Below are 15,734 nucleotides of genomic sequence, written 5' to 3' on the forward strand. Positions count from 1 at the left end.
AAATGAGAAAATATCTTCACAATCATAGGTATAGGTGATTATCTATACAATAACATAATTCGGGCACTCCTATACATACGAAAATGAGCTATCATAGTTTTATAATAATATAGCTAATAAAAAAAAAAAAAAAAAAACATATAATAATAAAATTAATTACGATTCCAAAGCTTAATGTATAATGATATTATAATTTAGTATATTGATAAAATTAGTGTGTGGGTTGAACACCCATTTTATAGGTTTGCTACGATATTTATCTGGCTTAATATCTCTATTATAACTCACGTGTTTTAGACTGTTATACGTATTAGTCAGTTAATTATATTATATTTAGTTTCAACCAAGTTTTCATGTCTAAAGTTTTTCCTTTTTATTTAAACATTGATTATCATATATTCTAATTAAAAAAAATTTTCAATACATTTTCGACATAATACAGTAGGTTAAAAAAAATTACAATACTTCAGAGCATAAAATATGGAGTTCAAATAATATCTTGTTCTCATCTTATTATATCGTTGATCAGAGGCGCGTGTCCAGCGGGAAGGGGAAGGCCTGGTAGGCCCGGGTTTACCCTGGATTTTAACTTCTTATTATTAGTATATGTTAATTGTTAGTATGTGTCACATAAGTACTTATGACTTAAAAAGTGTAATACAATTTTTCTTAAATTTAAAAATGTGTTGACTATACAAATTATTTTTATAACGAGCCGCTCATCCTGAATTTTGGTCCTAGACACACATCTGTCGTTGATATAAATGGATACAAATCGATGTCTTCCTAAACTGTCGGTAAATTAATGATATGAGGCGTTGAATGTGAACTCGCCATGCACTCGTCATATGAAGGTGGTGGGTCATCTAGCCGTGATCTTGAAAATGAGGTTGCATTAGATGTATTATGCCCCTCATAATTTAAGCCAGAATAAAACGGAAAATTTGTGACTCGTGGAGGTGAAATGTTGGTTCTAGAAGTTTGTTCAGTATTATATGGTTGATGAGATTGTTCATGCGATGAATTATACATTATTTCATACTCCAAGCCATTTAAAACAATATTGAATGGCACTGAATTATTTTGCTGGTCACTGTTGGTGCTAGTTAAGTGTCTGCAATTATCCATTTGAATTTCATTTAAAGGATTTGATACTACAGGTTCTAAACAAAATTAATTATTGGTTAGCATTTCGAACATACGAATATAAAATGTGTACAAACAAACCAAATGGTATATAATTTTTTTGATACAACGAATTTCTGATAACATAATATCTTCAAACAATTACTATAATTATGTATTACTTAACTAATCATACAAAGAATTATTTTATGTTTTTTATTATTTATAAAAAAATAAGATATGTGTATAATTTGTTAAAAGTGAGATGCCAGACGGCTAAATTGGCTTCGTTCCAAAGCACTGGCCTTGTGTGTCGATTGGTGGGGAGAAGCATTTGATAATACGTTCGACCATAGCAGACAAAAATTCGTCACCGTTCGATACTAATCTTAATTTTAACAGAATATAATAATAATTATAATAACCTAACCTAATCCTTATGTACTCTATACTCCGTTCGAATAGAAAGTATACCAGTTCTGTCTACTTGTTTTTCCTTTATACCTGTAGTTATGCGGAAGATGCCACCGCTGGACGAAACTTGTCACTGCCTAGTATGGTATATTCTTTTTTGAATGGAGTATAAATACAAGAAAATGGCACTAGAATTTACAAACAATTGAAAAATATAGAAACTACATCACTATACCAGATTATTAATAATTATCGTACTTGTTTGGGGCCAATAAGAATTAAAAGAGAAATAAAAATACAATTTTGTTCACTTCTCAAATAGATATAATTACTCATTCAAAATTCGAGTAGAATCAGCTTCCATTTGACCATTGCGCTGTTAGAGAAAAGCTATTGTGACTACCTGTTTACTTCTTAATTGTATATCTACCATTGGGCCAATGGGGATCTAAATGGTAATTTTTGAATTACACTCAGTTATCATTCACCAGGTTAGGAAATAATTCAAAGTATCTGAGTATTAACATTATAAATATTTATAATAAAAGTTAACCTAATCTATAAAAGTTAAAATATGATATCCATACTTGAAATGTTGCAGTAGCAACACGTAAGTAGCAAAAACATTATTAGACAACAGCATAACATAAAAATTAATATTGTAATATCCTCATCCCATGAATTCATAGTTAGAAGCAGTCACTTCATATAAATTATGTTTTTTTTTCAACACATTGATTGATGGAAATTCTCTGCATTTTACCTAATTTAAAAAATAAATCATAACAATGATTTTTAAAATTTTAATGGAATATTAACACTTTTACTGTCTTAACTTTTATCAACAAATCTAATATTTAATATTTTAGATGATGAACAGTAATTCATTTTAAGGTTATTTATACTCATAAATGAATATCAGTCTGCCAAACATATTTGGTATGTGACTTCTGTTAAACAATGCACTTATAAATTATTATAGTAAGAGCACTAAAGACTTATCGTTTATAATTTTTCAGACAAACTATAGTTAATACATATAGGTTGAGTGTATACTGTACCTAATTTAACATAGAATATGTCCTCTTATTCTAAAATTATTTTTCAACTAGCTAATATGTAATTTAAATTTAAATGATATAAATATGTTTTTAAAAATAATTTGATGTCGATGTTGTTGCGTGGTCGACAAACATGATGCTCAAACAAAAAGTGGTTTTTGAGCTAGATACAGAATTAGGTAAAATAATTAATTTTCTTATATAATATATTATGTTATAATTTCATATTTATATATGATCCTTATTCGGTCCTCGGACAGGATAGTGTAATTTTACTGTATTCGATTTGAATGCAATGATTGCATTCGATAAAAAACGATTCTGAGCGGACGAGGGAATCTTTTTTATTTAATTTTATTCGTTTCTATGGTGATAAACAAAGCGTTATAAGAACAGCTTAAGAACGATTTATATAAATAGGTAATTTATACAATTATAATTATAATTTATAATTAGGAAATATCATAAAAATGAAAAAATATATAAAAGAAAAGAAAAAGCTCAAATGTTTTGAAAATTTTACCATGTCTAGGTAAAGATAATATAAGTAAACAACCCAAATTTCAAGTTTTTACAAATATTTTTAACCGAATTACAACAAAAAACTCCCAAATTAAAAAGCTTAAAAATGGCTAAAATTTTCTGAACTTTAAACCGTACAAAATTCAAAATAAAATAAAAAAGATCACTTGTCATTTTTCATTTGAAGCAATATTTCTGGTAGAAAACGTCGTCCGTAATTATTTAACATTATAAAATCGTGAAATCGTACGTTTTTTCTTCTTTAACCGCTTTTATTTCGAGTAGGTACCATTTCGAAAACCGAAAAATAACCTGTCTAAAGTTTCAGCTCAAGAACATTACCTTTCAGAAAATATGCTACACTTGATACTTTTGAGCAAGTTTAGAGGGAGAAAAAGTGTTTACAGAATAAAAAATAAAAATAAAAATAAATAAACATCATTGTAAAACCAATACATTCTTCGCTACGCTTAGAATCTAAAATGTAAATAAAACATTGTCAAAGCTTAAAAATAAAATAAAAATAGAAAAATAGTAAGTAACTAAAATAAAATAATAAATATTAAATACGAACCTTTATGTTAGACCACATATATATCCACACACATGTACAGTAATGGTATAACTCATAAATCATAATGCACCAATGCTCTTAAAATACGCAGTAATACATAATACTGCAGTATAGCCAAAGAAGAACACGTTTCCTCAAAACAATATCGTGTTCACTCTCAGAATTCAGAAATGTAAATTTAAGATAATACATTGTACACCTTCACACGTCAATCCTAAATATCGTATATGCACGCAAACGGTTAGTGAAAAAATCTTATTGGCGTAGTTATACTACACAAATCCTAATGTTAAATAAAAAAAATTGTCCAGTCCATACACATTCATTCCAAGTCAAAATATCACATGTTACATACATGTACCTTCAACCAAAATATCACGTAGGTAGAACATAATACAACACACGTAAGCTCAAAATATATTATGTATATATAAACACACTCGCGACACGCCAAGTCAAAATATGATGTATGTATACATAACAATAATACACATTGAGTCAAAATACCGTATTCATATTATTACACCATACATGTAAAGGTAAATCCAAAATTTCATGAATATTACACACATGTACACGAACGTATATGTCTTGTTCACACACTCAAGAAAACTCAAAATATAGTTTTCATGGTCACATATAAATATCAAAAATTTGTATTCACGAAAAACCCGTTTTATTACTTTGACAATAAAAAAAAATTCGAAAATTGTGAAAATTATTATTATACTCAATTAAACACATTTAAAAACTATGTATAAGCCCATGGAAAAATCCTGAACTCAATAGAAAAGATGAAACCATAATAAACCGCCTCAGAATTGCAGGCCACACACACTTAATACACAGCTACTTGATGAGTAAAGACGATCCTCCACTATGTGAGTCATGCAGCGTACTTTTAACCGTCAACCACATCATCACTGAATGTCAAAAATACAACCAGTATCGAAATCAATTTCACATATCCGAACAAATCTGTCAAGCACTTGGACCAAACCCACAGGATGTAAAAAACTTAATTTTACAGAATATTGTACAATTTAATTTAATGTAGAAAATTTATACTTAAAATACTAAAAATGTAACCAAAACAAATTTCTTTATCTAATGGCCTAGTTGTCAGTGTACTTTGATCAATAATAAAAAAAAAAAAAAACTGTGCAAGGTTGATATACCCAAATAATACGCATATACCTACTCACGTAAACTCCAAAGTCAGTGTATACACGCATAAACGATGATTAAAAAATATAATGTACAAACAAGGCGATACTTTTTTCAAGAATCACTGATTCAAAAAGTATAAATGTTTTTGAAAATATTTATTTTATGTGATGATTTCAAGTCGTTACAGACAACGTGTGTTTTGAATAAACATATTTTTAAATATTTTTTTTTTCTTTTAACTTGGCAAGTTTTATACACATTTAAATGAAAATATATAATTTTAGTTCAATCTTCGAAAGCAGAATATTTTCCTTAGTATTTCGGTACATAAAAATCGAATTTACGATGAGTATAATTATGAGCTTTAAGTATTTAAAATTTAAATAAGCGAAGTAGAGTGGTATAATACGGTTACCCTAGAAATTATTGGTCCACTATTTTGCTTGCCGAAACTTTATATACTTGTAACAGTTATAACTCATAAAATGTTCAAAGAATATTCTACTTTTGAAGTCTTGAAGATTAATTTGAAACTGGATGTTGCCATTCTAAAATGTAAGAAATTTAAAAATTATTATTTTGTTTTTACAAAAAACGTTGTTTTGTTATGACTTGAAACCTCGTAAAAAATATTTTCAAAAGCATAAGCGCGCTCGAGCGCTCACTTTAAAAGTCGATAAGTAATAAGTTACTAGTATGGCGGCGCTACTTTGTCGTATACGATGATCATTTCCAACTTACCTCCATTAAAAACACACACACAATAGCGTAGTAAGTAACAATTTATACCTTTTTATTTTAAAGTGTCCGCATCATGTATTTATGCATTCGTATATTTTGAACTCAGCTCAACAATTACAAACATTTTTGTGCTTATTGGTGTGCTTACAAATTTTTGATTATGTCAAGTTATTTCTTTACCTTTGTTGTTGCTCACTATATTATTATTATATAATATTATAGCTTAACTAAATAGTTTCTATGTTGCTAGATCTTGTTTCTGGTCTACTAAAATGTATTAACTAAGACTCAATACTAAATTTTGACTTTTGTAATATATTACAACATTACATAAATATTTTCTTAAACTTGTTACAAGTTTTAGTGTTTTGTTTTGCATCAAGTAATAACACATTATACACCGCTGTCTTCATTACTTCGTGTGCCTATACCTATTACCAGACGCGTATCCAGAATTTTATTTCGGGATGGGCTGATCAAAATGTATAAATATAGTCAATAGTCATACAATAAAACAAAAAAAATTTAATGTAATGATTTAAATTACAATGTACAGCCCACTCAGCTCCCCACCACAAATGCGCTCCTGCCTATTACCTACATTAATATACACACATTATAGTAATATAATATATTACTATTATGTGTGATACGATTAGATATAAGAAATACTAAATTTTATGTCTTTTTCACTAGCTAGTTGAAATGTAATTATTAGTACAATCAGTTTTAACACTTATTCCTCAAGTTTTATATTGACGGTACGCAGACAAGACAGTCAAGGCATTAATATAGTAATGAGACCACTATTTAAATTTGCTGCGCATTTATCACTTAGGTACACATAAATAATAGAAAATGTTAGTAAATGCAAATGTGCAATGACTAACATTGCAAAATAAACGGTAATAGAGCAATATAATAAAAAAAAATTATCATCGGAGTCTGTATGACCAATGACCATGTAAAATGATAATATCAATATGATAATCTAAAAGAACAATTTGACTATCCGAAGATTTGTTTCTAAACAATAATTAACCTTGCAGATGACAGTGTGTGTGCGTGACAGTTGGCCGTTGTCAGTGAATTTAATGAAATTTGTAGTCTCTCTGTTTAATATGAAGATTTTACCGCGGTTTTATTTTATTCGATAGTTATCGGCATTTTGTCAAGGATAGTGCAACGAATTTGATTTCCTTTATTAAATTTACTTTATTTAACCAACAATAAATTATTGGAGTCAGTCAATTCATCTGAAACAGGATTAATATTACTATATACAGACACAAATTGTATTTAGATTTAAGGTAAACACTTATACACGACCAATTTAAACTTGGTTCTTTCCGTTTTATGTAAATAAAATCATTGTATTTAACCTTTCCTAATGATAATAGCAATTAGCAACTATGCTCTATTTTTTTTTTTGAACCAATATTTTTTTTCTTCAAAATTATGAGTTCACTAATTTTTTTTGAATCATTTAAAAATTATAAACCTATGTAACTAAGCGTTCAAATGTTTGAATTTTAGATTCTGAGCGGAGTGATGAATGTATTGATTTTACCATGATGTGCGTTTTTTTTTTAATTTTTTAATTTTTTTTTTTTTTTGTGTCTGTCATCACGATTTGTGGCAGCAAAAGTGCTTCGATTTTTGACTTCAGTACCTCGTTCGATCAGAAAGTGAATCTAGTTGGTACTTTGGGGGGGGGGGGGGGGTCAAAAGTAAAAAATTCTTAGTAATTTTCTAAATAATCGAGAAAAACAAACTAAAAATTTCGAAAAAATCGATTTTGGTTTTTGATTTAACTTTAAAATAAATGACCATAGATACATGAAATTTTGACAGAATGTTTATATAACTATATTCTATCGACCATGCAATTTTTAAACATTTTCAACTTAAGTTGAACTATAAATAGGTATTTGCAATTTTCGATCATTATTAGTTTTTTTTAAATTAATATCGATAAAAATGTATTTGTCTGGTAGAAAAGCTTGAAAATTTAATACAAAGCTCTTAACATATTGTTACGATAGCAGTTGAAAAATAAAAGAAATTCATAGTCACAATTTTTTTTAATAAGAATTCAAAATTTGAATTTTGACAAAATACGTAAAAATCACAAAAATTCACAAATTATTTTAAGCTAGAAATTCATAAAACATTTTCTTTTTAAATCTAAGATTTAAAAATGTAATACAAGATTCCTTACAAGTTTTTCAATCTTTATCACAAATAAAAAGTCCACAGGAAATTCAAATTAAATTTTTATGAGCATTTGAAATTTAAATTTTTACAACATTGGATTTTCACTGGATTTTACATTTAGCGATTTTCTTATTGTGGTATAACTCTAAAACAAATGACCGCAGATACTTGAAATTTTCACTGAATGTTTAAATAGGTATTTTATATATTTGATAAGAATTTCAAAATATTTAGATTTGTTTTGAGCTGTCTACTGACATTTTAATTTTTCAACTTTTTTAGTTTTTTTTTCTATAAATATCGATAAAAATGTATTTGTTCGGTAGAAAAGGTTGAAATATTAATACAAGGCTTCTAACAGTTCTAACACATTTAAACAATAGAAGTTGAAAAATAAAATAAATTCATTGTCACAATTTTCTTTTACAAGCATTCAAAATTTGAATTTTGACAACATACGTAAAAATCATGAAAATTCGTAAATTATTTTAAGCTAGAAATTCATAAACAATTTTCATTTTATATCTAAGATTTGAAAATTTAATACATGGCTTCTATCATATTTTTACAATAGCAATTGAAAAATAAAATAAATTCGTAGTCTTAATTTTTTTTTACAAGCATTCAAAGTTTGAATTTTGACAACATATTATCTAAAAATCACGAAAATTCGCAAATTATTTTAAACTAGAAATTCATGAATAATTTTCTTTTGAAATCTAACATTTGAAAATTTTTAATAATCTATAATATATCCTAGACAGATAAACCGTAAACCGTCTTCGCTCAGAATCGTTTTTCGTATACAATGATATAATATCATTGGATTCAAATTTAATTCCATCCATTACAGTAACCCACTTGTAACCTACTGTACAGCAGAGCGACATCCACTTTCCTGCTTTTTAAATTTTTCAATTGAGCATCGATAAAAATTGTAAACACGAAAAACTATTGTTTCTTATTTTTTTCGTATTGTTATACACTCCATAAATCAAATTTATACATTTAACGACTTAGAAATCGTTAAAATATATATATAATACTTTCAACAGAATTTCGTCAGTCATTTAAACAGAGTTAGAGTATAAAATCGACCTACACGCTCATGGATATTATATTATTATGTTACGAGAAATACTTAATAATAATTTATGTTATCATAAATGCTAGTATTTATAATCAATGATAGTATGTAATAAAATATATCCATAATAATAAATATCAAAATAATAAATTTTGTATGATTTAATAAATAAATATTTAATTTATATTTATATATATGACCATAGGTATAAATACATATTATTTTTCATGTTACTAAAAATATAATATAATCATTTAACATTTAAAATATTAAAAATATTGACCATTTCTTAATAGAAAAAAATCATACAATAATTGGTTAATAAAATGAATAATATTTATAATTTATTATTTGTAATAGGTATATCATTATCTAAAATAAAATTTACAAATCCTCTGTGCATACAACTATGAATTCGGATAATGTTGTATAAAAATCTTATTTCCTTCATAACATATCGTAGGTATCCATGGATATAGGTTAATATTCTCCTAATTCACTGGTAAATTAATAATATGAGATGTCGTACGTGAACTCAACATGCACTCTTCATATGAAGGCGGTGAGCCATTTAACGGAGATCTTGAAAATGAGCCTACGTTAGATGAATGAAGATCTACACAATTGAATATAGGACAAAACGGTAACATTGTGGCTCGTGTTGTAGAAATATTGATTCTAGAAGTTGGTGCAGCATTATACTGCTGTCGAGGTTGTTCATGCAACGGATTATATACATTTTCATACTCCAAACTATTTAAAATATTTAATGGAAGTAAACAACGTTGTTGGTCACTGTTGATCATATTTAAGTATCTATCATCCAGTTGAATCTCATTAAGATAATTTGATGTTTTGGGTTCTAAAACAAAATAAATTATCAGTTATTGTTATTAGTTTATTACTTATTACTTATTAATAAACAGAGAATAAATAATAACTACTACCTATATAATATTATAAAGTTTTTCTGATACAACTTTAACTGTGGATTATCAAACGAAACAGTCGTATGTTTTTTAGATTCTGAGTGGATCGATGAATGTATTAATTTTACAAAGATGTGTGTTTTTTTTTTTTGTTGTCTGTGTACACGCGATAAGTTCTCCAAATAATGTTTTGATTTTAAACTTCAATAGTTTTTCCGATTGGAAAGTAATTCTAGTTGGTGCACGGGGAGGTCAAATTTTGAAATTCTTAGTAGTTTTCAATTGCACCGGAGAAAAAAAAATAAATAAGAAAAGAAAAAACGGGAAATTTTATGCAAAATCAATTTTTTTTAAATCGATTTTAGATATTGGCGTAATTCTAAAACAAATTACTGTAGACACATGACATTTTTACTGAATGTTTATACTGACATTTTATTTTTCACGATACAATTTTAAAATATTTAAAATCTTTATTTATAGACATTTAAAATTGCTTCAATACTTAATAGAATAAGGATCCTAATATATTGTTACAATGGTGTTTAAAAAATATTTAAAATACATGGTTTTAATTTTTTTTTTAATAATAATTGAAAGTTCAAATTTTGACAAAATACATAAAAATCATGACAAATTTCAATTGATTTTGAGTTAGAAATTCATAAAAATGCATGTTTTTAAATCTGAGGTTTTGTATATTTGAAAATATTTTTCGTGGGTACTTTAAATTTCTAGAGTATACTTTATATTTTAATAGTAATATTTAATATCACTAATGACTTATGTTAATACTTATAGTGTATATACTATGAATGACCGAGTGAGTCGGGTACATAATGAATCTGTTTGATTAATTTGGAATTTATTTTATAGGTAGGTACTTAAATTTTTTGAAATGATAGCAATATAATTAATATAACATAAAACTATAAAATATCCTATACTGACAAACCGTCTCCGCTTAAAATAATTTTTGTATACAATGATATGATATGATACAATGATATATTATCAATAAATTCAAATGTAATACCATTCATTACAGTAAGTCAGTAACTAAATTGTAAATTATACTGTACATCAGATGAGCGACATCCACTTGCCCACTTCTTTATTTCTTATTAATAGAAAACGAAATGATCATAATTTTTTTGTTAACCCATATTCCTAACTCTTTAAATAGTGCAATGACTCCAGATTGGTAAACAAATTATTCTAGAATATATAGAAATCATACTATCATAGTTTACTGTAATTCATGGCTACCCGTTTATTTCCTAAATGTAATAAACTTAACGGAATCAAAATGGGACTTTGCTGTGTATAAATTATGATATCAGGTCATAAAATAATTTTGATTATTTGGGTATGTAAGTAGGTACAATAAAATTAAAATATATAGGTGTAAGTGTTCATACTTGAAAAACAGCGCATTATTCGATAATAACATAAAACCAATAGAATAAATGCCAAAAAATAAATCAATGCCATAAAACTATTTTCATTATCCATTTTTGAAGTCTGAAGAAGTCACTTCATAAATAATATTTTCTGCACATCGTCTGAAGTAATTTATTATTGGCTTATTATTACCTGCTAAAAAAAAATAAAGTATAGATAAAAGTTTTGAATATTTACCAATTAAATATCAACACTTTCGTATTCGTTAGTACCCTTTTATTTATAATTAATAATGAGTAATACTAAAAATCAATATTCTTCTAGATCAACAGGTATACAAATTAATTTAATGATTATGTGCGGGTCGGAAACGAACAATAATAGACCGTGATGCCTGGTTATAAAAATACTTCGTAGCACTAAAGCTCACACATCTATGACCCTAGGTAATTGTGTGTTATGATGTATAGTTCAGCTAGAATTGTTTGAGTTCACCAAAATATTAGTGAGCTATTTGGTGAAGTGATGCGTAAGGTGTGTACACGTGTTTGTGTGTGTATAGTATACTAGGTAATAAAATAATGACAGAAAGTTAGGTAAATCGATAAAATAAATTATAGTAACTCAGATTGTAATTGTAATTGAAATTTTTGTACTACTGGTAAAAATTCAAAAGATATATTAAATACTAGTACGTCCGGTAACACAACAACATAAAATATAATAATTAAGACACGGCCTTTAAAGCCAAAAACAGAACAATATTGGTAATATCCAAGGGAACAGAATCAATCCAATTAGTACAATTAGTCGATAAGTTAATAAATTATTAGGGTTCAAAGTACAATAGCAGTAAACTTTGATTAATAAAATTGTTATTTATTTTTTTACCTCGGATTCAGCGATATCAAATTTATCACTAGCTCCGGATCTTTACAATTATTGGAAAAATAGTAAAAACTACCAATACTTTAAGGAGCTGTATCTCACAAACCAATCAACAAAAAATAAAAACGGTAACATGTAAATTCATGAAAAAAATGTTTTATTAATTCATTATATTATTTTAATTAAATTTTACCATTTAAAAATCAAAAGTTGATAGATAGCGGTTTCACCAAAAAAAATAAGGGTGAAAAAAATTAAAATTATTATACGGTTTTAGAAAATCATAAGCCTAAAATTTAAAAAAAATAATTCATAAAAAGTTAATACTTTTCAAGACAATTAGTTTATCCACTTAAATGGATCACCTTGTGTATATATATATATATATATATATATATATATATACATATATATATATACATATATATATATTATAATTTATGTTTTTTAAAAACTTACAATTTGTCGGTACACGGCTGGCCAGCTGCTACCATATATCTTAAAATTAAGTTGCAAGTTACAACTTGTAACACACTATAGGTACGTAATAAATATGACTGTCATATTAATGATATTATGACAAATATAATTGAATTTACCTATATTGCAGCAAATTGCCAGCAATATTAAATCATAAAATAAATACTCACGGCGAGTACAATATACAAATAAAACGAGAGCGATTAGAGCCTTCGACAATAATAATAAATACATTCTAGCAGCGATTCGCGCTCACGTGTATAATATAATAAAATTACGTCCGTGGTGATTAACGCACACAGCTGCAAAAAGCAATAATATCAATTATATATGACGATTTTTTAGGTGAAGATTAGCTTACACATACCAAAAAATATATGTATTAACTATAAAAAAAATAGTGAGTGATGCATAATATGTGAGTGTGTGACGTGTGTGTGTGTGGGACCGTTGATGGTAAAGTGGTACAGCTTGAACAGATTATATAACATTTCTGATGCGATATAATGTAACATTTATACATTTTAAATACGTTTGAATTATATAAATATAACTAATATAAAACCCATGGCCATTTCGGTAAGAATATAAGTGGTTAATAATTTCAGCCCTTATAAGTCATGGCTCATATTAGTGTACAAATAGCCATACAGTGGCGTACATAAGAGGAAGGGGTTTTGGGTTCAACTCCCCCCACCACCAGGGACAAAAAAATGAGATATTATTGATGAATTGTAATAATAAAAATTTCATTGTTAAGCTCTGAACAGTATATACCAGTACAACTAAGCAAATATTATAATAATCAAATAAAAACTTAATCCGCAACTCTACTTCTAAGGTATGTTTCATTTAAATTTAAATAATGCTTAATAGTATGTATGATTATTAGAGCTAGGATATTTATGAATTAGCATATTTTTTTCCCGAAACCAGAATCATACCTAAGTATGATACGAATTCGATTCATGAAGTTTAGATTACTAATATGTAAACTTATTTTGCATATTTTTACATATTTGTCATTTTTGAGCATATAGATGTATATTTTTATTATTTCTAGATTATTTAACATGTAGGTAATAGGTATATTATAAATTATAAATATTATATTAAAAATTTCCCATATTATTATCATTTTTAATTTGTTATATTTCAATTACAAAAAATCATCACTAATCTTATTGAGTTTATGAATAATACACTCATAAAATTAGGAGAGGGGGACGAGGTGGCCGAGCGGTCTAACGCGTCGGCTGTGGCTCAGTCGGACCGGGTTCGATCCTCGACCATCGGGCGACATTTTTCTCAGGGCAAGTCACGGTGTCCGGAGAATAAGTGCCGCCATCCCTCACTCTGGGGCATGGCAGAAACCTACGGGTGCCCCAATAAAAATTCTGCCAAAACTCACCCACGTGTAACACATCTTACCGTTCCATAAACCTACAGTACCACACCCTTCCCAATGGCCTAAGTTGCCGCGGGATAATTGATAAAAAAAAAAAAAAAAATTAGGAGATGAATATTTATAAACAATCGGCGTAGTGACTATGGAAGCTGACAATATATAGTTGAATTTAAGTTTGCACCGATCAACTTTGTAAACGTGGAGCGGTCGTTTTTGATCTATGGAAACATATTATCGGATCGTCGAAAACCTTTCAAATTTTTAAATATCAATAAATAATAGTGATACAGTGTAATCCTATAGTACTTAAAGTACTAAATCTATATAAAATAGGCTGAATAGATTGGAAACTAATTAAAATTTTTTTCATATTTAATAGCTGTGAATTTTGAAGTAAAGTAATTTTAATCACACATTTAATATAGCTTATGGCATATTATTACATGTTTTGACTTTTTTAAATGCATATTTTAATGAAATTTTGGTCATTAAGACATTAACATCTGAGCTCTAATGTTTATAATCAACTTAATTCAATTTTATATTGAATTTGACATGGGAAGACTTAATGGTTTAACTATGCTCTCGATCAACAAAAACTATTCAAATACTCCTGATGAAGTGCTGGTTGAACTATCCAATAAAAAAAGGAGACTAGAATTTTTGTTATAAATAATTAATAGTATAATATGTATAATATTCTGTACTATAATAGTATTTAACTGCAATGAGTTATGTAAACCTTTGTATCTGTTCTGTTGTTTTACCTATTAATATTTATATATTATGATTGATTGTTTGGAAAATGGCTAGTTTTAAAGGGAATAGGGTTTTATATTGGTTATTTTTTCAATCCACTCCTCTCAGCCCCCGGAGAAAGTTAAAATGTACGCCACTTTAGGTACTACTTAAAAGTTATATTATAATTCATGACTTCGACGAGATATTATAATAACTATTTTTAATTATTGTTATTATTAAAGCGTCCTTTTTGACTCAATAAGTATTAACATTTTAATAGTTACCTATATCATATATTAAGTGGTACCTATTATAAATACTTAAAATAATAACAATTAGGTACTCACTACAATGATGGTACGGAAACAGGCAAGTTTCAATAAAAATAAGTATACAATTCTCTATTCACATTAGTACATACTATATAAATAATAGAAAAATAAATAGTAATCGCAATAATCAACTCACATGCCATACGGTACGTCTATTAGAACCAACATAATAATATACGAATTACTATCGACTACCGATTTTTAGTCCGTATACAATTTTAACATTAAATATTCAACTTCTATATCATAAAAAAAATTGCTATAAAGGTGAAATATTTTCACTTTATAACATAATATAATGGTGTGACAAGACAGCAATGACTATTTTTGAGTAACTAGATTAATTGCAATGCACAAGCGTAATCAATTGAAGGCAATGTCGATAATAAGTATAAAAAATAATTTTTAAAATTTACGGCATAATATAATATTAAACTATTGCGAATTATGATTACGTGTGTGACTATGTAAGTGTGTACGTGCGTGTGTATACAGTATACACGATAAACTATTGACAGTTAATTTAACGATATATTAGTATATTACATACATTTATTTTATATAATCTCAAACATTCTTCCACCGTTTTATTCGCATATTTTAAATTTGTACGCATTATTCACTTGACGTTAATTAGTATA

At 27.1% G+C, this 15,734-nt stretch overlaps 2 protein-coding genes across 7 annotated transcripts; both read right to left on the reverse strand.

Moving 5' to 3' along the window:
- Positions 1 to 358: 358 nt before the first annotated feature.
- On the reverse strand, positions 359 to 4,050 carry LOC149057384 (uncharacterized). The gene is made up of 3 exons (XM_089223718.1): positions 3,697 to 4,050; positions 2,127 to 2,302; positions 359 to 1,163 (listed from the first exon to the last, which is right to left on the reverse strand). The coding sequence occupies exons 2-3, from the start codon at positions 2,224 to 2,226 to the stop codon at positions 787 to 789; spliced, it is 477 nt and encodes a 158-aa protein (XP_089079844.1). The 5' UTR covers positions 2,227 to 2,302; positions 3,697 to 4,050; the 3' UTR covers positions 359 to 786.
- A 5,022-nt stretch (positions 4,051 to 9,072) lies between these two features.
- LOC107170516 (uncharacterized) lies at positions 9,073 to 15,444 on the reverse strand. Of its 6 annotated transcripts, none has more exons than XM_015520662.2 (3): positions 15,230 to 15,444; positions 11,262 to 11,436; positions 9,073 to 9,773 (listed from the first exon to the last, which is right to left on the reverse strand). In XM_015520662.2, exons 2-3 carry the CDS (start codon positions 11,353 to 11,355, stop codon positions 9,403 to 9,405), a joined length of 465 nt encoding a protein of 154 aa, XP_015376148.2. In that variant the 5' UTR covers positions 11,356 to 11,436; positions 15,230 to 15,444; the 3' UTR covers positions 9,073 to 9,402. The 6 variants fall into 6 exon arrangements, with proteins under 6 accessions (XP_015376148.2, XP_015376156.2, XP_015376165.2 ...); XM_015520670.2 differs by having other exon boundaries at positions 11,262 to 11,439; XM_015520679.2 differs by having other exon boundaries at positions 15,109 to 15,444.
- Positions 15,445 to 15,734: the final 290 nt, after the last annotated feature.

This window comes from Diuraphis noxia, unplaced genomic scaffold (genome assembly GCF_037042655.1).
Source record: "Diuraphis noxia isolate RWA-SAM2 unplaced genomic scaffold, SU_Dnox_SAM2 contig0003, whole genome shotgun sequence".
Classification (NCBI taxonomy): Eukaryota; Metazoa; Arthropoda; class Insecta; order Hemiptera; family Aphididae; genus Diuraphis; species Diuraphis noxia.

What these genes read in the sequence shown, in the direction of transcription:
- LOC149057384 (XM_089223718.1), bottom strand. Translation starts at nt 2,226, where the DNA reads ATGAATTCATGGGATGAGGATATTACAATATTAATTTTTATGTTATGC. An exon ending in TTGCTACTGCAACATTTCAA is followed by an intron (nt 1,164 to 2,126) that starts GTATGGATATCA and finishes AATTTTGTTTAG; the next exon opens with AACCTGTAGTATCAAATCCT.
- LOC107170516 (XM_015520662.2), bottom strand. Translation starts at nt 11,355, where the DNA reads ATGGATAATGAAAATAGTTTTATGGCATTGATTTATTTTTTGGCATTT. An exon ending in AATAATGCGCTGTTTTTCAA is followed by an intron (nt 9,774 to 11,261) that starts GTATGAACACTT and finishes ATTTTGTTTTAG; the next exon opens with AACCCAAAACATCAAATTAT.